Source organism: Zingiber officinale, chromosome 1A, assembly GCF_018446385.1.
Source record: "Zingiber officinale cultivar Zhangliang chromosome 1A, Zo_v1.1, whole genome shotgun sequence".
Lineage (NCBI taxonomy): Eukaryota > Viridiplantae > Streptophyta > Magnoliopsida > Zingiberales > Zingiberaceae > Zingiber > Zingiber officinale.
The window spans coordinates 158,852,832-158,878,821 of NC_055987.1; the positions used below are offsets into that span (position 1 = coordinate 158,852,832).

Below are 25,990 nucleotides of genomic sequence, written 5' to 3' on the forward strand. Positions count from 1 at the left end.
TCAATGTCTAGTTATATAATCATTCCACATTTGTGCGGCAATAGGGTCTCTTAAGATTTCCCCCCTTCGTCCATCTTCTCCTCTAGCAATTGCTCCATTAGCAAGTCCATGATCAGGCTCATTATTCATGAGATCCCTATCAACTTGTGCAATAATTTCTTCATCTGGATCAAAATCCACTAAGAAGTTGTGCAAGATGCAGCATGCTAAAACAATTTCACTCACTGTCTCTACATCATATCTAGACATTTCTGCTAATATTGGAAATCTATTTTTCAAAACACCAAAAGCTCTTTCAATTGCATTGCGTAATGAGGAATGTCTTAAGTTGAATAACTCTTTTGGGTTTTCAGGCGGATGTCGAGAATATTATTTCAAATGATATCGAGTGCTTCGATATGGAGTGAGAAATGTTGACCTCAACATATATCCAGCATCGGCCAAGTAGAACTTACCTAAAAAATAGAATTTAAAATATTAATATAAAAAAATTCAGGAGTCTTAAATAGACATGAAACACATTTATGGAAAAACTTAATACCTTGAGGGGCATTTAGATTATCTTCTCTACTTAACGCATTATCTAAAATTCTTGAATCTGAAGCGGAGCCCTCCCACCCAGGTAATACGTACGTGAATTTCAAGTCAAAAGTACAAGCTGCCAAGACATTCATTGTAGGATAGTTTTTCCTTCCTCTATACCTTGACACATCTTCTTTTGAAACCTTCACTCGGATATGTGTTCCATCTATTGCACCGATACAATTCTAAAAGTTTCAACATAAACCAGTAATCATTATCATGTGACATTACAAAAAAAAATTTTAAACAATATTTATATTTAAAAATACCTTAAAGTATGGATAGAATCTTCCTCCACTATTGAGTATTTGTGGTGAGATAGTAGAACCATTTGGTTGGACTAAAAATTGATCTTGAAGTGTTATTAAAGCTCTAAGAACTTTGTGGAAATGACGACTAATGGTCTCAGTAGATTGACGAAAGAAAAAACTTTCTGATCGAACACGTCCTTGACCACTTAAAATATGTAGAAACTTAGCAACTTGTTCCTCAACAAAACTGTATTGATTATCCCTCAGAAGTCCTCTTCCACGAAGTATTGCAACTAATCGAGTGAAAGCATCATAACTCATGCGTATTACAGAGCGTGCGTTATAATGGGCTTCTAATTGAGCCATCAATTCTCGGCGCACTTGATTTCCATTACATCGTTGTGATTGGGTAGTTGGTCTTTCAATACGAGACACATGTCGAGTCATATATTGCATGCAAGCTAAATAACCAGCATAAGCAACTATGGCTAAGATTGCATTTCTATCAAATTGCCTCATATTACCTACAATGTAAGTGTCTTTCAATTTTCAAGATAATAAAGTTGTAAACAAGGCACAAAACTGTGGCTAAGACTAGTAACAATGGTGGCAAAATTAAAATTATTGAAATGAGGATCTTCCTACTGTTAGTCTCGAAGCAAAAAATGGCAATGACATTTTTTTTATTAGTATATTCGAAAAAGGAGAGATCAATCTATCAAAACAGTAATTTATCAATAGCCAAAAAATATGACCTTTTACTTGCTAGCATAAGAAAAAAACAGGAAAAAACACCAAAGTCACTTTCGTAGTTAACAAACAGCAAACCATTAGGATAGTTGCTGAGCTGTAAAAACAGGGGGGGGGGGAAGCAACTGACAAGAATACACCCAATTTTTACAAATTCAAAATTTACACCTTAACAGGAGTGGTGGATGCTGACAAAAGTTGGGCGTAGGGAAGTTAGTATATAAAGAGTTCAACTAGTGACTAGCCATAATTCAGAACTCTCTTGAATTGCCTTTCTAGGTTTCCATGGAAGATAATCGTCCAAGAGAACTGCAACTACTAGTGCAGTCCTCAGCCTCTCTTCCTTCTGAATCGCCAACCTCCATGGTAGGATGTGATCTTACTACCCATTCTCTGCCTGACCTTAATCTATCGATGAGTGTTAGGACACCATGGACATCTGTGAAAGAGGAACCAAACAGCTATGCCAAAAAACTACAATTATTAAGGCAGCATACTACTGAGCAGATCCGACTTGCAGCTGTTGAGAAGGCTTATATTGAGAGAACAAGGGAGCTAACAAGGAGGGAGCTGGACTTAGCAAAGAAAGAGTTTGCACGAGCCAAGCTAGTATGGGAGCAAGCAAGAGAAGAGGTGGAGAAAGCAGAGAGGCTAAAGGAGATAGCAACCAGAAGGGTCAGCTCTACTTGCTTGGAGATCACTTGCCACAATTGTCATCAACCATTCCAAGCATAGAATAACTTAGAATGTAAGCTTCAGGTTCTTTCAAGAACTTGAAGCTGGTATAATGCGACCAAAACTAGTAAATGGATCATAATCATAAAATGAGCATCTCTCAACGAGAAAACTGGTATAATGCGACCAAAAAAAGGATCTTTCAAGAATTTAGGACCAGAGAATGAGCATTTAGAACGAATTAATCAATAAAACCTAAAAAAAGGCATCGAACACAGTAACAGGCTGAGGCGGCGAAGAAAAGAGATATTTTGAAAACTAAGCTAAAGAAAAGAGATCGAGTACCGAAGAGCTGAAGCGGCGAAGGCTGAACAGATGGAAGAATCGACACTGCGATTGTGAGCGAAACCGCCGAGTGAGCGACAGGGACGAAGAAGAGGGAGCGACAGGGGTGAAGAAGAAGAGGAAGAAGCCGATAGAAAAAAAGAGGGTTTAAAAAGGGCATTTAAGTAATTCTAATTTTTCAAGGTAAATTCCTTACCAAATCAGATGGGTTTTGGTCTAATTTACTTTTGCACTATTTCATGGAATTAGAATTCAATTCTTTAGCGATTCCATATCAAAATTTTATACCAAACAATGGAATTGAATTCTAATTCCACTGAGAATTCAATTCCTAGTCTTTCCAAACAGGGTGTAAGCTATTTCCTCTAAAATTAATTTAAAATTTAATGTATATTTAAGTTTTTTAAATTTTTAATTTTAATTTCAAAAATTTAATAAACAATTTTAAAAATATAAAATAAAATTAATAAAAATTCCAAAATATTTTTTCTAATTTTTAATATCTTCTATTTTTAATATCTAATTATAAAAGAATAATAAAATTAGATAAATAAAGCTGATTTTATTAATAAAAATAATAATAAAATAAAATAAAAATTATTTGGTGCTGGTTTTTAGAAACCAGCACCACAACTTAAATATCAACACCGTTATAGTGCTAGTTTATGAAGACCAGGCCATCACCACAGTGTCAAAAAATTTTCAAATCAGTATTGGGAGAGCCTTAAAACAGTAAAAGATGACATATTTAGACTTAGGTTCATTTAATAAGCATATAAGAGTTGTAATGAGTTTTATCAGAGTTCTCTAGTTCTATCAATAGATTTTGACAAAAAAACTATCGATGGACTTAGTTAGGAACTTGAATTTCTAAAAACTTTAAATGAAATGGAAAAGGTAAGTGATCCTGTCCGAAATTGTTGAAGGTGGTGAGCTGGGTATGTGACTTTGCTACTGACTCGATGAAGACTCTGTGCTGTCTTGCAACATAGGCGGCATTAGTGTCGAGCCAGGGAAGGTCCCCAATGTTAGCCCTTCGACGCTCAAGTGATCGGTCTTGGAAAAGAAAGCAACAGTCGTCCACTGTAACAAATAACATGTGCAAATAAGAAACATCGCATATCTTCGTCAGTAGATGGAGACTCCTTTTATCGTGTCACTGTTACATTATGCACGCATCTCAAAGTATTAGTACGTTTTTCAAAATTTTCCTAAGAAAGGACGAGCCATAAAATACCCTCGAGACTTTTCCTTAAACAAGCCCGTAAATCGCTGTGACTTGACAAGCTGGAAACTTCTAAAGGACGATTTGCTGGCAAGATATTCTCTGTCATTTCCAGCACAAACTTCCAAAAGAGTATGATATGACAGGTATCCAGGTTCTGCTATAGGCCGACCGACGACCACTCGGCCGGGAGCTTGCCAGTTCAGCCTTCCAAAATGCAACTACCGACTTCTTCTCCACTCGGCCCTTCATGTTGTCAGAGAGGTGCACTGTGTCCCATCTACCCTGTACTCAATCAAACCTTAGGTCTGATCAGCTAGGACAGTGGACTGGATAAATTAGCTCCAAATTCCAATTGCGAGTTGTGAAGGACGATCGTTCGAGTGGTTCGATCAGCCCTTCACGTCCAACCGGTGTTGTGAGGCACACTCGGCCAACCTTGCCTAGTCAGCAATTCCAGGTTCGTCCGCCCCTACGCTTTTGACCGTTTGAGTTTAACCTCCACATCAGCTGGTCTTCCCGACTTTGACCCGCTTTTTGGGGGGCCCATCTTTATTATTGTATCACAAGCCTTCTTCTCAAGTTTAGTCGAAGGAGGATGCAAGTTCAACTGACTAGACACTTAGTATTTTTTGAAACTCTTATTTCCAACCGGGCACTTTGTTGTCTGGGCAACCGCTCGGCTCGAACGATTACCGCCCTTACAGATCCTAAGGAAACTTATTTCTCCCAGTCGAGAGACTCCGAGGTTGACGCCGCTAGGATCAAATGTTGGTAACACTTAGTTGTTTGTTATCTCCTTTCTCATCTTTTTCCCGAGTGACCTCCCACACTCATAGTGTCTTTTAATTGCTGCTGATGTCATCCTGATTTCCCAAAAATCGCTCAAATCCTTTGCCATTAATACAAAGCATGTCGAGCATGCTTTTTCATCAAGTGCTTGCTAATCATTTCCATTCCTCATTAATGCCACTTGTGATTAACTGTCACGCGTCACACTTTCGTGCCACCGAATGTTCGATATGATAGGCAACTATTGGAATTCAATATGATAGCTATTTTTTAAATTTTGCCTACCCAGATCAAGTCTCGTTTTACTAAACCCTTAATCGGACGACTCTAAATAACTTACGACAACATTTTTAAGGCCTTTGTTTCTCCTCACACTATGTTGCCTTTGTCTTCGTTTTCGTCTGCTCCTTTGCTCTATGTTTCACATCGCCGATGATTCTTACCCAGTAAGTGTTGGTGCAGTTTTGTACTAACGGTGTAACTCAGGTTTTGATGAATGACAAGTAAGTTAAGTTAAGTTTTGTTGTGATCTAACCACTTGATTAAGTGTGCAGGAAATCTAGCTAGGTCAACGGGTCGATCGGATAGCTAGTACGAAATCCTAAGTCGACGGGCTGACCGGATAGCTGGTACTAAATTCAGCTAGGTCGACGGGTCGATCGGATAGCTGGTACGAAGTCTAGATAGATCGACGGGCTGACTAGATATCTGGCAAGATGTCCAGCTAGGTCAACGGGCCGACCGGATAGCTGGCATGAAGTCCAGACATGTCGACAGGCTAACCGGATGTCTGGCAAACTGGTAAGTTAAGGTAAGTCACTGGAGGAGAGTGACTAAGTGAGGACGCATCCCGGTTGAAGGGACAATAGACGTTGATCCAGTTTAGGTCCATTTGGGATCCCTAAGCTGAGACCTTGACCAGTTCCTGGTCCTGAGAGGACAAGAACTAATTACTACTCTGTATTATTATTAAATTATCCTAATACTTATTTTGCAGGGTATTTTGGACTAACATTATTTTGCAGAGCAAAGAAAATTGTGTTAGGATGAACAGTGTATGAAGGCGCCTTCAAGCTTGATGGAAGACACCTTCGTACTGTTCATGCCTTCCATGGCTATGGAAGGCGCCTTCCACGGGATAAAGTTTGGTCGAAGTCATGGATAAGCACTGGACTGTTCGGGATTGAACTTGCCTCATTGGAGGCGCCTTCCATGGCTATGGAAGGTGCCTTTCATGCCTTTTATAAGACTATCTCAAGAAGGCATTGAAGCACAACACTTATACGAGCTACTATGCGTTCATTTGAAGTTCCTACTGCTTCGGGCTCTTGCTACGACTCTGATGTAAAGTTGCTGCGCCCGATGACTGCTCCAAGGACTTCCGATCGCGACCGGTAGACTAACATCGACACGAGCACTCCCGCTTTGATCTTTAAGTGTTGATAATTTTTCTTTGTAATTAAATACTGCAAAAGGACAAGTGCAGTATGTTGCACTTGTTCAACCTTCTTATACTCGATTTTCTTTTTCGGAGGTACTGGAAAAGGTTTTTAGTGAATTACCCATCAATAGGTCCATAAGACCTGGGTCTTGGAGTATAAGTCGTCGAAAGCTCCGAACCAAATAAACCGACTGTGTCTATTTCTACTTCACTTAATTGTCCTTTTGATTTTTTGTTTTTTCTTTTCCATTGTGCTTCATACTTTAATTTTAAAACCGAAAAGATGAATTTTTGAAAATCACGTTATTCACCCCCCTCTCACGTGCGTAATAGATCCAACAAGTGGTATCAAAGCAAGTTATGCTCTGAATTGGTGCAACCACCAATCAAGCCGGGGGAATCATTTTTAGATTTATTTATTTTTCGCATTCTATTTGAATTGATAAAACTTTACCTGTTCAAATATTTTTTTTCATTTGGTTTTAATTTGAGATTGGTGCAACACCTCTCAATTTTTTCTACATTTTTAAATATATCTCAAACACTGCTAATCCAAGACCAAGTCTTGGTACCTCGCTTTAGTTTTTTTCTACAACAGTGAAATGACACAACTTGAAGGGTACAACATTGTTCATCCTCTCCTATTCAACGGTGACGACTTCTTGTACTGGAAGAAGTGGATGGAGGTGTACTTGAAGACTGATTTTGACCAGTGGTTCAGCATCACCAGAGGCTACAAAGCTCCTGTCGACAACGCTGGAATTCCAATAGATCCGGAACATTGTAATCCGGAAATGAAGAAAAAGGCACATATCAATTTCAAAGATCTCAACACAATTCAGTGCAGGCTAACAAAAGAAGAGCTGAACTGCGTCGGTCCACACGAAACGCAAAGGAACTTTGGAACAAGCTCATAGAACTACACGAGGAAACCAATGATATAAAGGTAACAAAAAGAGATTTATTTTTAAATAAATTATTTAATGTCAAAATACAAGAAGGTGAGACTGCCAGTCAGCTGCACGCGAGGATAAAGGACATCCTCAACGGACTCCACACAATCGACCACCAATTAGAGAACCGAGATTTGATAAGGTATGCCTTAAACACATTTCCTCGAAATGTACTGTGGGCATCCATCGTGGATGCCTATAAGATTTCGAGGAACTTGTCAAAGTTAAAACTAGATGAATTATTCTGTGAACTAGAATTGCACGAACATTTAAGCTTTATCAAATGAATGTAAAATTTGTCTTTTTAAATGAGCTAATAAAAGAAGAAGTTTATGTAGGTCAACCACCTGGTTTGAGAGCCTAGACCATCCTGACCATGTCTTTAAACTTAAGAAAGCATTGTATGGTCTTAAACAAGCACCTAGAGCCTGATATGAAAGGTTGATCTCTTACTTAATTTCCAAAGGATTCAACTAAGGATAAATTGATCCAACTTTGTTTGTAAAATCAATCAACCAAGATATCTTTATAGCCCAAGTATATGTAGATGACATAATCTTTGGTTCAACTAACTCAGAATTTTTATAAGAATTCATAACCTTAATGGAACAAGAATTTGAAATGAGCTTAGTAGGTAAACTAACTTACTTTTTAGATCTACAAATTAAATAAACTAATGAAGGAAATTATGTCTACCAACAAAAATATATTAAGGAATTACTTAAAAAATTTGGAATGGAAAACACCAAAGAAATAAAAACTCCAATGGTAACTAACACAACCTTAGATAATGACCCAAATGGAAAATTAGTTGACCTAAAATACTATAGAAGTGTCATAGGTAGCCTTCTATACTTGACTGCAAGTCAACCTGACATATTATTTACAGTTAGTATCTGTGCTAGATACCAAATCTGTGTTAAAGAATCTCACTTAACTAATGTAAAAAGAATTTTCAGATATCTAAAGGAACTTCAAATGTAGGAATTTGGTATCCCAGGACACTCAATTTTGAACTCATAGGTTACTCTGACTTCAAACTATGCTGGCTGTAAACTAGACCGTAAAAGTACAAGTGGTGGATGCTAGTTACTTGGCCTATCACTTGTCAACTGGTTTAGTATAAAGCAACATTGTGTTACCTTATCTACTACTGAGGTAGAATATATAGCAATAGGAGAATGCATTGCATAATTGTTATGGATGATGCACACTCTAAAAGATTTCAATTTAAACTTTACAAAAACGAAAGTACTAATTGATAATGTTAGCTCAATTAATTTAACAAAAAATCTTATGCATAATTCAAGAACCAAACACATTGAAATTAGACATCACTTTATTAGGGATCATGTCACTAAAAGTGACATTGAACTCAAGTACATTGAGTCCAAGTTAAACTTAACTGACATATTCATCAAACCTCTCCCTGAATTGAATTTAGCAACTTATGACATCAGTTAGGAATGTGTTTAATATACTAGGACCAATACTTTCAAAATTATTTTTAAAATTTTTAAAATTTTAGAATAAAAATTCTTTACTTATACTTTTCTCAAAATTTCCTTATTTTAGAATTTTAAAAATTAATTTTGGCCTTAGTCTAGATAAAATCCATAGAAAACATGTTCCTATAGATCTACGACTTGAGCATCTCACCAACTCATTAGGGCTACTTTGTTTGTGATTGCCAAACTTAGAAAGGGGTGAGATGCATATGTAGATTGCTTGGACTTAAGATACTTATATCAGTCCATCAACATAAGTCTGGGGGTTAAATACCAAATCTATAGCAATCAGGTTAAGTAATCTAAGTTAGTCAAACACTAATTGGATAAAATGACTTAACCTGACTAACCAAGTGAACACTGCTATTTTCTGATAGCCAGTTAGTAACTAACGGTTAGGCAGTTAAGGATAATTTATAGTTGATTTATTTATTTTTAAAAATAAATATCAGGTTCAGGAGGAGGAATATCTCTAAAAATTATCTCACAACTCAATAAATTTTCCTTCTGATAAGAATTTTTTTGTTTTGAAAAATCATATGTTTGAAAAATTATGATACGTATCAAATCATATGTTTTAAAATATTATTTTGAAAACTGTTTCAATTTTCCCAAACTACTTTAAAACAATTTTACAACACTTAGTATTTTAATTTTTTTTGGGAGAACTTTAACTTTAAATCCTTTAAGTTTTTTTTGGAGAACTTAGTATTTTTTTTTAAAAAAAAATTCAGAAAACTTTAAAGTTTCTAAAGATTAGTAGATTTCAAAGTCTTTCCAACTTTATTAGCCTTGTGAAAATGTTAATATACAGTGTTTTCAAATTTGTTTAGAAAGAGATCTTTAAAAAAATTTTAAAATTTTTTGAAACCTACTTTACAAGATGTCTAGAAAACACTTTTAAAAAGTTTTTGAAAAGTTTTTTTTTCAAATTATTTTTTTAAGTTGTTCTCTTTATCAGTTTGAAATACTAAGTAGTTTTAAAATTATCTTTGAACATACTTTAACATATGTTATAAAAAATTTTCCTCCCTCGAGTAATCCAGAGAATTATTTTATTATAATAAATTTTTCTCTGTTTACTTTCCTTAGCACATTTTTTTAAAATACCTATTTATGTTTTTTTGATGAATGCTAAAGGAGGAGATGGTTAGGGGGTTAAGTTGATTAAATTAGCAAACTCTGAACCAGTCAAATCGAAATCTGAATAACTTAAACCATACTATTTGTCTATTTTTATATTTTTTTCCTAACTTAACCCAGGTTGTCATTGTATCAAAAAAGAGGAAAATTATTGGTGCAGTTTTGCACTAACGGTCTAGCTTATATTTTGATGAATGACAAGTAAGTTAAGTTAGGTTTTGTTATGATCTAACCACTTGATTAAGTATGTAGGAAATCTAGCTAGGTCGACGGGCCAACCGGATAAATGGTACGAAATCCAGCTAGGTCGACAGTCCGATCGAATAGATGGTATAAAGTCCAGATAGGTCGACCGATTAACCTGATATTTGGCAAGAAGTCCAGCTAGGTCAATGGGCCGACCGGATAGTTGGTATAAAGTCTAGATAGGTCGACGGACTATCCGGATGTTTGGCAAACTGGTAAGTTAAGGTAAGTCACTGGAGGAGAGTGACCAAGTGAGGACATGTCCCGGTTGAAGGGACAGTAGGCGTCAGTCCAGTTTAGGTCCATTTGGGATTCCTAAGCTGAGACCTTGACTAGTTCCTGTTTCTAGGAGGACAAAAATTAATTACTACTCCATATTATTATTATTAAATTATCTTAATACTTATTTTGCAGAGTATTTTGGATTAACATTATTTTACAGAGCAAAGAGAAGAAAATTACCTTCGAATGAACAGTGTCTGAAGGCGCCTTCAGGCTTGATGGAAGGCGCCTTCGTACTATTCATAGAAGGTGCCTTCCATGGCTATGGAAGGCGTTTTTCACGGGATAAAGTTTGTCCAAAGTCATGGATAAGCACTGGGTTGTTCGGGATCGAACTTGCCTCATTGGAAGCGCCTTCCATGGCTATGGAAGGCGCCTTCCATGCCTTTTTTAAGACTGTCTCGAGAAGGCATTGAAGCACAACACTTATACAAGCTACTACACGTTCATTTGAAGTTCCTATTGCTCAGGGCTCCTGCTATGACTCTACTACAAAGCTGCTGTGCCCGACGACTGCTCCGAGGACTTCCGATCGTGGTCGATAGACCAACATCGACACGGGCATTCCCACTTTGATCTTTAAGCGCTGGTAATTTTTCTTTGTAATTAAATAATACAAAAGGACAAGTGTAGTGTGTTGCAGTTGTTCAACCTTCTTGTACTCGATTCTCTTTTTCAGAGGTACCGAAAAAGGTTTTTAGTGGATTACCCATCGATAGGTCCACGGGACCTGGGTCATGGAGTAGGAGTCGCTGAAGGCTCCAAACCAAGTAAACCGACCGTATCTATTTCTACTTCACTTAATTGTCCTTTTGATTTCTATTTTTTCTTTTCCGCTGTGTTTCTACTTTAATTTTAAAACCAAAAAGATGAGTTTTTGAAAACCACGTGATTCACCTCCTCTCACTTGCGCAATCGATCCAATAGTAAGTTCTCTCTTCTTTCCCCTTTCAATCTTTGATTTTCATCTTTCTTCACTTGGCGTATTCTCCTTCTCCTCCTCCGGCTATCCCTAGACTATGGTACACCTCCACTTCGTTAGATTTCATGGCGATGAAGTGGATCAAATGAAAATGACCTGTCACATTCCTTCTGATCATACGCTTGCCATTCCATCTATCTACGATCGCCTCCACACCCCTCCTGAAGGCTTGTTGACTTTATTCAAGGACCAACTTTACACCAGCCTTTGTTTCCCGGTCCATCCTTTTTTCATTGAAGTCTGTAGAGATTTTCACATTCCGTTACAACAACTAGTGTCCAACTCTTTTAGATTACTGTGCAAAGTGGTAGTACTATTCCGTCTGTATAGGATTCTCCTTAATCCTTATATTTTTTTTATTATTTTATTACCCTAAACAATCTGAACCGGGTGTCTTCCTCTTCCAAGCCCGAGTGACCTCCTGGGGTGGAAGAACGCTCAGCATATGGAATTCTGCTTTTCCATTAGCCATGAAGTCGGCTTGTTCCTTTTTCATCCATGTGTACTCTTCTTTATTGGCTCCGTGCTGATCCTTAGGTGATACAAAATCATAATTTATAATTAACAGAATCTCAAAGTTAGTTTTAAAGAATACCTCCATACGCTTTTTCCATGTTGCAAAATTTCTCTCGAATTTCGATGGATAGATGCTGAATCCGGCCATTTCTTGTGCTTCGGATGGCTGTTAGTCTTTTTCAAGCGTCCTAGTTCTGATACCACTTGTATGACCTATGCAATCGACAAAAGGGGTGAATTACCCTGAAATAAAACTCAAACCTTTCTCGGCTGTTAGAACTAAATTAAGAAACACTTGTTTAAAAAGAAATTAATTAAAAAGAAAGAAAGAAAGAAGAGGCAGATGTTTTTACTTGGTTTGTAATAAGGAGATTGCTAGTCCAAGGCATTGAAAGCTTACCATCAAAACTCCTTCTAGCGGAGAAACCCTTACAGTAGTTTAAGCACTAAATTATAGAGTAGAATAGAAAGAAAATCGTTTACAAGTGTTATTCTGAACTACTGAGACAATGACTCTATTTATAGCTTGTTGATCGAATCTGACTGTTTACTGACATGGCAGCCCCGGACGCTCGGAAGGGGTTTGGGCACTTAGACATGGATAAAACTTTATCCACGTTGACAATGGTTCGCAATAGATAAAACTTATCCTGGTCTGGGTGCCCGGAACAGTCCGGGTGCCCAGATGCGGCTGACGTGTCCTCGCTCAGTAGTGCATCGAAGAGGCGCCCTGGGGTGCCTAGGGGGTCTGAGCGCCCGAACTATTCGGACACCTAAACTTGGTCCAAGCGCTCAGACAATCAACACCAAGTTGACTATGCTGATTCTCCTCCATTTTGGCTCTGTTCGCTTGGGTGATTTTAGTCATATGGAATTTGACTCACTCGAACCCACCTTCCGACCTTCTCCTCAAATAATTTTTCGCTCTGGCTTCTCGTCCCTCGGAAATGTTGCACGCTTTCTGTTGGAACCCCAAGGTTGTTTTAGTGTGATCAACAAGTTAAGTTAGGTCCTGCGTTGTTTCTAACCTTGTGTCTAAGTGTGCAGGAGCTTAGGAGCACAGGTACTCGAGCGGAAGACGCAGCTAGCGAGAAGGACGGCACGCTGTGCGTCCGAGGGACGAGGTGCTGCGGAAGAGTACACCGGTGGACGAGAAGGAAGTGCGTGCGGTGGGTCCGAGGTACGAAAGCCGGAGCGGAAGATTGCTCGGGGAGCAAGAGACGCAGCTAGCGCGAAGGTCGGCACGGGGTGCGACCAAGGGACGAAGTCTGCGGATGAGTACGCTGGTGGACGAAAAGGGACACGCGGTAATTCCGAGGGACGAGAAGCCGGAGGGAAGCACGCTCGAGAAGACCGGAAGATGGGTTCGGGTGAGCCCTATTCCGGATGTCAGAGATCACCCAAGCAAGCGGAGCCGGAGCAGAAAGACCCGGACCAGAGGCGAGCTGAACCAGAGAAGAGAGCACGGACCAAAAGTCAACTGGGTTGACTTTTGGCTCCGGGGCGCCCGGAGCTGTCCGGGGCGCCCGGAACCATCCGGGGCGCCCGGAATGGACTTTTCAACAGGATCGAGTTTTGACTCGATCCGACCGTTGGGGGATAAAATTTATCCCCCCCAGGGCGCCCGGAACCCTTCCAGGCGCCCAGACCAAGACTATAAATATAGCCTTGGTCCAGAAGCTTAAACAGAACTCACTGATTGTAAATCCAGTGCTTGCACACTCTCTTTTAGTCTAAGCTTCTGTTTTCTGCACTTCAACGCTGTACGAGGCTTCTCCGCAGAAGGAGTTTTATTGAGCTTAATCTTCCTTGGATTAACAACCACATCGGTTGTAACCAAGTAAATCTTTTGTGCCTCGCTTTTTCTTTATGCTTTTAATTTACTGCTTAGTTTATTTATGCAAGTGTTAGCCTAAAGAGTTCGAGGAGGGTTTGTTTTCCTTTTTGTGTTAGCAGGATATCCAACAACCCCCTCCTAGCCGGCCCAACGGTCCTACACTTTCTTCTCATTTGTCAGCATACTCTTCCGCACCACCTCGTCCCTCGGACGTACCAAGCCCATTGACTCTCTCCCGTACCATCCTTCTCGCTAGTTGTATCTTTCGCTGGACTTCTTGTACTCCTAAGTTCTTATACATTTAAACACAAGACATCAAACACACATGACCTAACTTAACTCGGTTGACTATCTCAAAATTATCTCGGGGTACTTACACAATCTGGAGTAGTCACGTGCCCCTGAGCATAAAATCAGAATCCGAAGTTCCTTTGCACAGACCTGGGAGGATGCCAGAGCTAAGACGACAACATTCCTCCTAATGAGTTGGCTGATCGATTTAGCCAAAATTCCACGGGAGTGAGTTCATGTAATATTTTAAATAATTATATTTCCCGCTCAACTCGGCCTAATCAATTTTTTTATGTATTAGTTTTAGGTGGACGACCTGGCTATCTGCCAAAGGCTGGCCTAGTTAGACCATGAGCTCTGTTGGGACCGTTGTGTCGGCTAGAAGAAGGGTTGAATAGCCCTACACGAGATAAAATAGAAAAATACCTTTCTCGGTCTTAAATGAACACTTGCATAAATAAAATTAGAATAAATAAAAAATAGAGGCTCAAGGGATTTACTTGGTTACAACTGGGGAGGTTGTTAATCCAAGGAAATGAAGCGCACTAAATACTCCTTCAGGCGGAGAAGCCTCTTACAGCAGTGAAAGCACAAAAATTAAGAAGCTAAATAAAATTGGAAAGTGCACAAGTGTTGTAAATGAAATTACTTATTTTTTTTTAGCTTCTTGGACTAAGGGTATATTTATAACCTTAGTCGGGGCGCCTGGAAGGGTTCCAGACACCTGGAGGGGGATGATACTTTATCCCCTCCGTAACAGATCACGATCAAATGCGATCTAGATAGAATCGGGTTCTGGGCGCTCGGAATCGCTCTGGGCGCCCGGAGCCTTAAAGTCTGGGCCCTCTGCTTTGGTGTTGTTTGCCTTGGTCTGGGTCTTTTACTCCGACTCCGCTTGCTTGGATGATTTCGGTCAACCGAAATAAGGCTCACCCGAACCCAATTTCGGTCTTCTCCTCGAGCAGGCTTCCGCTCTGGCTTCTCGTCCCTCGAATGTCGTGCACGTTCTTCTCGCCCACCGGTGTACTCTTTCGCGGCGCCTCGTCCATTTGACGCATTGAGCCCGTCGACTCTCTCTCATGTCATCCTTCTCACTAGGTGCGTCTTCCGCTCAACTTCCTGTGCTCCTAAGCTTTTGCACCTTAGACACAGGGATAAAAAACCACAGGACCTAACTTAACTTGTTTGATCACATCAAAACTGTTGGAATGTATACTGAAAGCCTAAGCTTTGTAAACATTTATTATGAATAAAGAATCACATTTGGTCTAATTATCTACATTTGTAGTTGTTCATTTAATTTATATTGTAGATAACATAATATGTGGTGTCACATACAGAAGATGATGTTATCAGTACCTTATAAATTATAAACAGTAGCTCACGACCAAAATGGAAAAGGAACAAACCATTAGAAGGTCGTAGTGTAATTAGATATTAGTTTATCTTGACTATATAATTACACTAGTACACTCAGAGTGTATTGAGTAGGACCATTTGAGGTCGTTTCTTTTATACTGACTTTATAAAGGAACAAAGACCTCAGTTATTATGGAAGTGTGTGCTCTTAATCCTAATATAATAACAAGCACATATATTTGATATTTATTTCTTTAATTTATCAATGGGTGAGATTTAGTTCGTTGAATCAATAAACCCGATAAGTTGGGAAATGGTATTACTTATAGTGTGTGTTGTTGATTATAGAAGGAAACGTGTCCTAGAGATACTAGGTTGATAATGTCCTCAAGAGGAGCTCATAAAGATTGTCATGTTAAACCCTGCAAGTGGACTTAGTCCGACATGACAATAAGGTTGAGTGGTACTACTCTTGGACTTAGATATTAATTAAATGAGTTGTCAGTAACTCACTTAATTAGTGGACATTCGATATCTTAAACACAGGGAGACTAACACACTCATAATAAGAAGGAGCCCAAAAATGTAATTTGGGATTGGTGCGGTAGTTCAATGATAGTTCTCTAGTGGAATGAATTATCATTGATAAAATTAAGTTGTGTGTTCGGGGCGAACACGGGATGCTTAATTTTATCGGGAGACCAAAACCAATTCCTCCTCTCGGTCCCTATCGTAGCCTCTTATTTATAGAGTTCTATACCCACCTATACCCACCTTCTATACCCACCAATAAGGGGCCAGCCAAGCTAGCTTGGGAATCAAGCTAGGGCCGGCCTAGGTATATTATTGGGTGGCCGGCCCTAGCTTGAAGCTAGTAGGGCCGGCCAAATAAAATTAAAAGAAATTTAATTTTAATTTTTATTATTATGTGGAAGATATATTTTAAAGAGAATTAAAATTAAAATATCTCTTGTAAAAGATCTACAAAGATTAAAGAAAGAGATTAGATCTCTTTCCTTATTTGTAGATTGGAGAGATGTTTTATTTTTCTTTAAAAATTATTCACATGTTGATAAAATTAAAATTATAGAAATTTCCTTTTATCAACCATGAAGAGATTTTAAAGAGAAATTTTATTTTTTAAAATTTCCGAAAACAAATTAGGAAGTTTTAATTGTTGATTAAAACTTGTCCTCTTTTGTTTCCAATGATGTGGCCGGCCATCTCAAGTTAATTGGGAAATTTTGTTTTATTTTTCTCAATTAATTCATGTCAAGAAAAATTAAGGAAATTTTATTGTAATTAAATTTCCTAATTTGCCTAGGCCAAGGAATATAAAAGAAGGGGTAGGGGTGCCTTCATGAGAGACAACCTCTATTATTTTCTCTCCCTCTTTTGTTCCTTGGTGTGGCCGGCCATCCTCTCCCTCTCTTCCTCTTGTGGTGGCCGAACCTCTCCCTCTTCCTTGGAGCTCTTGTGGTGGCCGGATACTACTCGGAGAAGAAGAAGAAGAAGGAGAGAAAGCTAGCATCTCTTGGAGCTTGGTTAGTATTTTGGTTTTCTTCTTTGGTGAAGTTCTTCCTTTGTGGCCGAACCTTGCTTGGAGGAGAAGAAGGTGGTTGGTGGTTTCTCATCTCGGTAGATCGTTGCCCACACAACGTCCGAGGTTAGAAGAGGAATACGGTAGAAGATCAAGAGGTTTTTCTACAAGGTATAACTAGTAATTTTTATTTCCGCATCATGCTAGTTATTTATGGAAATAATACCAAATACAAGAGGCTTACGCTCTAGTATTTCGAATATGTTTTTTCGAAGTTGTGTTCTTTTGTTTCTTTCTTTTCCTTGTGATTTGATTGTTCTCTTTGGTTAACCTAAAGTTATTTTAGGAAATTAAATATTAGCTTTCTATTAAAGGTTTTGTCTAGTCGGTGGTGGTTGCTCCCATATCCAAGAAGGCCATGTGCCTCGCCACGTCAGTACTGGGAACCTTTTATGGAAATTAATATTTAATGGAATTAATAACTTAAGGAGACTTGGGTCGAACGTGTTAAGTTCCGCAGGAGATCCAAGTCAAAACCTAAAAGAACAAATAGATTAAGTTTTGGATCAAACGTGTTAAGTTCCGCAGGCGATCCAAAATTTAATTTAAAAGAACACATGGTAGCTAGGAAAAGGTTCAGACCTTTGTACAAAATTTTTGTACAGTGGAACCTATAGGTTTTCCGAGTAGCAACCAACAAAAACAACCTTGGGGTTCCAACAATCTCTCCCTTTTTAATGTGAGAAACCCAAGTTAAGTTAGGGTAAAAAGACATAAAGTTAAAACAATAAATTCTGTAATAAAGTGCAAAAATTATTTAATTTGAAAATCTACCTCCTCCTAGACTTAATCTTTTCCTTCTCCCCCTTTGATCACATAAAAATGGGGTATAAAGAAAAATCTAAGGGTAACAATTTTAGAAAACTTTAGAAAATTTTTGAAAACTATTTTGATATAAAAAAGTTTGGCACTAATTTTTAGAATATTTTAAGTGTTGTAGAAAAAAAAATCTAAGTAAGAAAATTTCAAGCAGAAAAAAAATTGTACACCGTAGAAATAAAGTTTGGTAAAACAAAGTTTATAAAATAAGTAAAAAAAATCCTAAGTTTTACCAGTTAAAAAAAATCCTAAGTTAAACAAATTTGTAAAAGATTTTTTTTTAAGTTAAACAAATTTATAAAAAATTTGAGGATTTTCCAAGAAAAAAATTTTGAGTAACTTTTTTTTAAAGAAATTTCCAAGTAGAGAGAAAAAAAATGTTTGAAAAACTTTTTTAAGCATTATCTAATTTCAATTTAATGTTTTATCAGTTAGTCAATTAAACATTTTATTTCAATATTTGGCTCCTAGGCTATGACAAAGCACTAGACTTTCTTGGTTATTGGATCATGAACCACTTCTAGAAAAAGACGCATAAGGAAATTAAACGTTTAATTTTCTTACTGAAAGCTCCAAGTCTAAATAAAGTTCAAGTTAGGCAAGACTTGGGAATCCAATATAGGTTCCAGCCAACTTGATTGATTAGGTATTTCTTAGGGACACATTTCTTTGAAATATTTCGAATTTGTCCTTTGTGATATCTAAAATACCAATTTAGGTTATTGAATTTTCTAAAACTTATATTATATGAGCATGCATGGTTTTTCAAGTTACTTATTTATTTTTGCAAAATATCATTTTCTAATTTTATTTTGTCAAATACTTCTTGATCCTGTCCGAACGCTGACTCAACGGACGCTGGGCACGCGACACTCTCCGGTTTGCTGACGTGGGTCTTCGACTGGTGGTACGAACCTCCGGCGCACCTGCAAGTCAGGCAAGCAAGTAGTGGGGAAAATGGCTCCAAAGTTGTATATATGGCGTTCTGCTCGGCGCTGAAATCTTTTTTTCTCTGCTTGACTGGCCGAGCGTCCGGTCGGACGTGGAGCTCATGCTGCGCAATACTCCAATGCCTCAGAAGAAACCATGATGTCTTCGTCTGGTCGACACATGAGCTATCCGGAATTTCACCAAGTATTGCGCAGCATGAGCTCCACGTCCGACCGGACGCTCGGCCAGTCAAGCAGAGAAAAAGAGATTTCAGCGCTGAGCAGAACGCCATATATACAACTTTGGAGCCACTTTCCCCACTACTTGCTTGCCTGACTTGAGCGTCGGAGGGTCGCCGCCGGGAACCCCTTCCCGGCCCAACTTCTGTGCAGGTGCGCCGGAGGTTCGTACCACCAGTCGAAGACCCACGTCAGCAAATCGGAGAGTGTCGCGTGCCCAGCGTCCGTTGAGTCAGCGTTCGGACAGGATCACTTCTAATGGGCAAGATTTTGCAAAAATTAATTTTAAATTGTTAATTTCTTTTTCAAGTTTACAACAATCTTTGGTTAATAATTTTACAAACTTAAACAACTTGTCAGGTGGGAGAGATCGTACCTGACTTACTTTGTCGGCCTCGTTATCCGTAGCTCCCCCTGAACTGCTGCTTTCTTTCGATGTAGCTCCCCCTTCATCGATGCTCTCGATGCTTATTTTGGACGAGCTTGCTTCATATTCATCTTCTTGATGACTTGCCATTAATGCAAATCCAGAGAAAGCCTCGACTTTCGATTCGGACGATGTATCGTCCCACGTCGCCTTTAGAGTCTTGTATTTATTCGTTTGGATGATCTTCTTTCCTTTGTCCTTGTCCTTGTTCCTTAGCTTGGAGCAGTTGTCTTTGACGTACCTTTCTTTATTGTAGTGGTAGCATCTAATCGTCCTTTTCTTTCTACCTTGCAGATGGTTAGTTTTTCTTGATTTACACAACTTTTTAAAACGTCTTACCATCATCACCATTTCCTCGTTGTCGAGAGAAGATTTTGACTCATGTTCGTCTCTTGTTACTTTGAGGGTGATGTTGTACTTCGGCTCCTTCGTACCTGCACATCTCGATTCATGCACTTCAAAAGTTGAAAAGAATTCTTCTAAGGTAATAGATTCTAAGTCCTTAGAGATATAGAAGACATCTACTGATGATGCTCATTTGGTATTCCTAGGGAATGCATTAAGAGCGTACCTTAGTGAATCTTGGTTACTTACCTTTTCTTCGAAATTTGAAAGTCCGGTGATGAGCTCCTTAGTCCTCGAGTGAAGATATACAATCTTTTCGTCTTCTTCAAGTCGTAGGTTCGTCAGCTGGTTGCAGAGTAAGTCTCATCTCACGAGCTTGGCCTAGGACGCCCCTTCGTGTAGCTTAAGAAACTTCTCCCAAAGCTCCTTTGCTGAGTTGTAGGTGTCGATTCGGTTGACTTCTTATGACGGAAGGACACTCAGCAGATGGAATTCTGCTTTGCCGTTTGCCACGTAGTCGACCTGCTCTTTCTTCATTCACTGGTATTCTTCTTTACCTTCGGGTGTTACAAAATCGAACTTCATTATTAAAAGTAATTCAAAGTCGATTTTAAATAATATCTGCATTCAATTTTTCTAGCTAGTGAACTCCCCCTCAAACTTTGGCGAATATATGCTTAGTCCGACCATCATCTTTGCTTCGATCGACGGTTAGTCCTCCTAAAGCGTCTTGGGTTTGATACCACTTGTTGGGATCGTTGGACAAGTTAGAAGGGGGGTTGAATAACCTTGCACAAAATAAAACAGAAAAATACCCTTCTCGGTCTTAAATAAACACTTGCATAAATAAAATTAGAATAAACAAAAAACAGAGGCTCAAGGGATTTATTTGGTTACAACCGGGGAGGTTGTTAATCCAAGGAAATGAAAGACACTAAATACTCCTTTAGGCGGAGAAGCCTCTTACAGTAGTGAAAGCACAAAAATTAAGAAGCTAAATAAAATTGGAAAGCGCACAAGTGTTGTAAATGAAATTGCTTGTTTCTTTAGCTTCTTGGACCAAGGCTATATTTATAGCCTTGGTCGGGGCACCTGGAAGAGTTTCAGGCGCCTGGAGGGGAGATAAAACGTTATCTCCTCCGCAATGGATCACGGTCAAACGCGATCTGGATAGAATCGGGTTCCGAGCGCCTATTGTCTTAAAGTTGACTTTTTCCAGTCCGGGCCCTCTGCTCCAGTGCTACTTGCCTTGGTCCGGGTCTTCCGCTCCTGCTCCGCTTGCTTGAGTGATTTCAGCCAACCTAAATAAGGCTCACCTGAACCCAATTTCGACCTTCTCCCCGAGCAGACTTCCACTCTGGCTTCTCGTCCCTCGAACGTCATGCACGTTCTTCTCGTCCACTGGTGTACTCTTCCACGGTGACTCGTCCCTCAGACACACTGTGCCCGTCGACTCTCTCCCGTGCCGTCCTTCTCGCTAACCGCGTCTTCCGCTCGACTTCCTGTGCTCCTAAGCTCCTGCACACTTAGACACAGGGATAAAAAATCACAGGACCTAACTTAACTTGTTTGATCACATCAAAACAACCTTGAGATTCCAACAAGCTTAAGCAAGCGCAAACCCCAGGCGGGGATGCGGGCTCTTCCCAAGCCTTAATTGAATGCTTAACTACAGAGGTGACCCAATTAAAGGAGGACTTGGAGAAGCAATCTGAGCAGCTCCTTGGGTCCAAGATGGCCTTGACCGTGAAGAAAAACAAAAACCATGATCAAGTAGTCGAGTTAGAGAAGCTTAGGAAACAAGCTCATAATTTTGAAGCAAAGATCAGCTCAGTGAATGTCCAGAAGCTTAGGGCCATCGAAGACCTCGACATCAAGAATAAGGAGGCTCGGGTTTTGGTAAAGAAGTTGGAAGTAACGGAGGCGGCTCTGGTCACAGAGCAAGTTGGTTGTACTATAAAGCAGGCGAGCCATAAACTCTAACTCGGCAAGCACAAAAGAATAATTGACAAGAAAGACGCTGAGCTACTAGCACTAAGGGTCGAACTTGCTAAACTCAAAGAGGAGAAGCTTGGTTGGCTGGAAGCCCATTTGGTGGAGTATCTCAGCTCAAGAGATTTCAACCAGTTGTTGATTAACCAGACCATCAAGCTATTTGGCTATAGCATTGATGGGACTATCCAGCAGCTAAAGGAGAGCGACTATCTTTTTATCGAGGTTCCTCCATCCTTCATCAAAAGGTAGAAGATTCTAGAAGTACTCTCGAATGACGTTATTGCTGGTTTTGCTTAGTGTTTTCTTTTAAGTCTATTAACAGTTTCTTGTCGAAGTTAAAACCACTCTGTAAAAATATTTTAAGCTTGATGCAATGCAAACCTATTCTATGCCTAAGAGCTTTCATTCTGCGGATGTACTAATTTATACTTATACTTCTTTTCATCTTTTAGACTTAGCTTTCATAGTCTACTCGGGTAATACTATAAAGAACTGCCCCCGTAGTGGTCTTTTGGATTTCCAAGTTAGTCTCCATACTTAACGGCAAGAGCCAATTTACCTGTATCTTAGCCGCTCAACTTAACTCTCTAAGACTTGGTCACGACACAAGCCTTTTTACGAGATGGTTGATCGACTTGCTTAATCGTGAGGATATGCTCACTTATAACTCGACCGATCACCATGAGAATCTGATACTTTTAGCACGAGAGCTTAACTCACTTATAACTCAGTCGAACGATGTGAGAGTTTGAGACACTTAGCATGAGAGTGTAGCTCGCTTATAACTCAGCAGAACGATGTGAGAGTCTGAGACACTTAGCGCGAGAGCTTAACTCTCTTATAACTTGGCCGAATGATGTGAGAGTCTAGGGTACTTGGTGTGAGAGCTTAGCTCTCTTATAACTCAATCGAATGGCCTAAAAGTCTGGGGCACTTGGCGCAAGAGCTTAGCTCGCTTATAACTCAATCGAATAATATGAGAGTCCATGACACTTAGCGCGAGGGTTTAGCTCACTTATAACTCGGTCGAATGATGCGAGAGTCTAAGACACTCGGTGTGAGAGCTTAGCTCACTTATAACTCAACCCAATGGCGCAAGAGTCTAGGGCACTTGGCGCGAGAGCTTAGCTCGCTTATAACTAGTCCGAACGGTGCAAGAGTCTGGGGCACTTGGCGTGAGAGCTTAGCTCGCTTATAACTCAGTTGAACATTATGAGAATCTGGGACACTTGACGTGAGAGATTAGCTCGCTTATAACTCGGCCGAACGGCGTGAGAATTTGGGACACTTGGCTGAGAGCTTAGCTTGCTTGTAACTCGGTCGAACAACGTAAAAGTCTGAGACACTTGGCATGAGAGCTTAGTTCACATATAATTCAGCCGAGCAGTGCGAGAGTCTGGGACACTTGGCGCGAGAGCTTAGCTCACTTATAACTTGGCCGAACGACGCAAGAGTCTGGGATACTTAGTAATTTTTCACTTAAACTTTCCTGCATTCATGGAACAATAATTTTCATAATTTACATAAATTCAATGCAAACTTACTACCAGGCCCGATAGGGCTGTAGATGCTTTACGCTCCATGGTTGATCCAGATTTCTTTCATTTTCATCTTGCAGATAATAAAATCCTGAGTTAAGCTTCTGTATCACTTTATATGGTCTACACCATAGAGCATATAACTTACTGACGTCACCGATCAGCTTAATTCTTTTCCATACTAATTGTCGACCTGGAAAGATCTTGAATAACCCTCCGGTTGTAGTTCTGGTTCTGATTCATTCATTGTCTGTACGCCATCAACAGAGCGACAACTTTATCTCTGATTTCCTCTACAAAATACAGCTCCATAAAAAGGTGTCGATCAAAGTTTTCTTCATCATATAGCTATCGTTGGTCAGATTTAACGCCTATCTCCACCGATACTACTGCTTCTCCTCTATATACTAAGTGGAATAGAGTTATGCTAGTGGCCTCTCGGAGAGTGGTGCAGTACGTCTATATCACACTTGGAAGTTTATCGACCTAGCTTTCTCCAAGGTGGTCGAGCCGAGTTCTGAGTCCTCTAATGATTCTATGTTGGTGACCTTCATCTGACCATTACTCTAGGGATAGGCCACTGAAGTGAAAGCCTACAAAATACCATAACTTGTACACCACTCTTGAATCTTCCGTCATTGAAATTGTCTTCCGTTATCATAAACGAGTTTGTGAGGAACGCCGAACCGACGCACAATACTTTGCCATAAAAACTTGATAACCATATGCTCGGTAATCTTAGCGAGAGGCTTGACTTCCACCCACTTGAAGAAGTAATCCACTGCTACGTGGAGAAATTTTATCTGACCGGTCGTTATAGGGAAAGGTCCAACAATTTCCATACCCCATTAGTTGAATGAGCAAGAGACAATTGATGTCTTCAATTCTTTAGTAGGATGGTGCGGTATATTTTGATGTCTCTGGCAGGATAAGCAAGTGGCCACTGTCCGAGCTGCATCCGCTTATAGGATGGGCCAAAAATATTCGGTCAGTAAGGTCTTCCAAGCCAGTGAACAATCATCCGAATGACTGTCATATGAACCTTGGTATACTTCTTGCAAGATGTATTGGATGCCCTCCGATTTGAAGCATTTAAGCAATGGCCTAGAGAAGACTCTTTTGTATAAATGATCCCCTATAAGCGTGAATTGATCGACTCTCTTCTTTATCAACTGAGCTTGCTCCCGGTCTGCTGGTGTATTTCTCGGAGGAACTCTACCAAGGGTGTCCTCTAATCACTTTGCGCTTCTATTTCAACTGGTCTTTCGATATGAGCTACCAACAATACATGCTCAACCGACTTGTCTAACACCACCGGGCTTATAGAACTAGATAGCTTAGCCAGGTTGTCCGCCTATTGATTGTTTACTCGAGGGATCTTCTGCAGTGTTACTTCTTAGAAACCTACCTTTAACTTGTCAAACACCTCTGTTGGAGTAATTCCAATGGTTCATGGGACCATGTGCTTTGGTGTTTGGGCAAAGAGTTTAAGTTAGGTTCACCCTTGTATTTGATATGTGTATGTGAGTGTGCAGGTTTGCTAGATACACATGTGACTCAGGTTGACGGCTTCGGGTCCGGTGAAAGATGGAGCATTCGAGGGACCATGGACAAAACAGCGAGGACAAGGGCCGAGGGAAGCGAGTTTGAGGCATATGTGAATGATGACATTGGGGATGAGCCGCAGGCTTGAATGCATCCGAGGGACAAGAGCCAAAGGAAGTAGGCTTGAAGGCAAGAGGTCAAGGCTGCAAAGAAACGTCAAATGAGTCGTAAGGGTGAGGGTCCGAGTGCTGAGAGAGTGTACTTGGGTACCAGTCGACTGGGAGTGAACAGAATACTTCTGTTCGCTCGACCAATGTGGAACAGTCGACTGGTACTTTTATCGGTCGACTGGTATCGAGCCGTTGGGATGTAACGGTCAAATTTCCACAAGAGGGTAGTTGACTGATGGTTTTGGCAGTCGACTGGTAGGCGGGGCTTCCAACTTGTGACCTATATAACCAAGCCTTGGGAGCTTAGTTAAGGTTGACGAAATAGAGGTGGTTAGCCCCTATTAGTAGTCTACCAGTGCCCTAACTTGTAAAGAGTTATTGTGAGAGTTGTGGTGAGGTTTCTCCACCCACAAGGAGCTACGTGAGCTAGCCGGAAGTCTTCCGGGGAGTAATCCACCGACGGATAGGGTGTTGGGACCTTAGATGGCTAGAGGGGGGGTGAATAGCCTCTTTGAAAAACACTAAACACAAATTTCTTCAATAACTTTGTTAGCACAGCGGAATTAGAAAACTAAAACAAGAAAGCACAGCACACTAACTCAGAGATTTACGAGGTTCGGGGATAACTTGCCCCTACTCCTCGGCGTGTCCGTAAGGTGGACGAATCCTCTTGATCTTTCGGTAGATCACACCCCGGAAGCTATCCGGCTAAAGGATTCTCCTTCTCGGTGGAGTAACCTCTCCACAAAGTCTTTAACAGCAGTAAGAAATTAAGCACAAGACTTACAGTAGTGGCTCAAGTGAAATGATCAAAGGAAGCTCACAGCCACAATCAGCGAAGAACAAGCACACTGCTTCAATCTTCCAGAGAGTTTTTCTCCACAGTATTTTTCACAGCAAGAGCACAAAAAAAAATTGTCACGAGAGCCTCTCCTCTCCACCTTCATATGCCTCTCTGCTCTGTAACGGATCTCTGCCAAACCTGCAGCAAATCCCTGCAAATCCCTGCAACTGTCCACGACGTCGCCAATCACGCTTCTTCCTTGTCTGATTGTCTCAGCTCCCACCAATGGCATCCTCGTTTCCACTGGTACCTCTGAGCTTGAACCTATCAGCACAAGTCAAGCTGATTTCGACCAAACGGCTGCCAGCAGATCGCAAACGAGACGTTGCTACCAAAACTGGTTTGTCCGCAGCGAGACAC

General features: G+C 40.0%; 1 protein-coding gene across 1 annotated transcript; it reads right to left on the reverse strand.

Annotated features, from left to right (window-relative positions):
• Positions 1–1,352, reverse strand: LOC122005782. The gene is made up of 4 exons (XM_042560985.1): positions 852–1,352; positions 542–767; positions 419–455; positions 1–268 (listed from the first exon to the last, which is right to left on the reverse strand). Exons 1-4 carry the CDS (start codon positions 1,350–1,352, stop codon positions 1–3), a joined length of 1,032 nt encoding a protein of 343 aa, XP_042416919.1.
• Between the last annotated feature and the right edge of the window lie 24,638 nt (positions 1,353–25,990).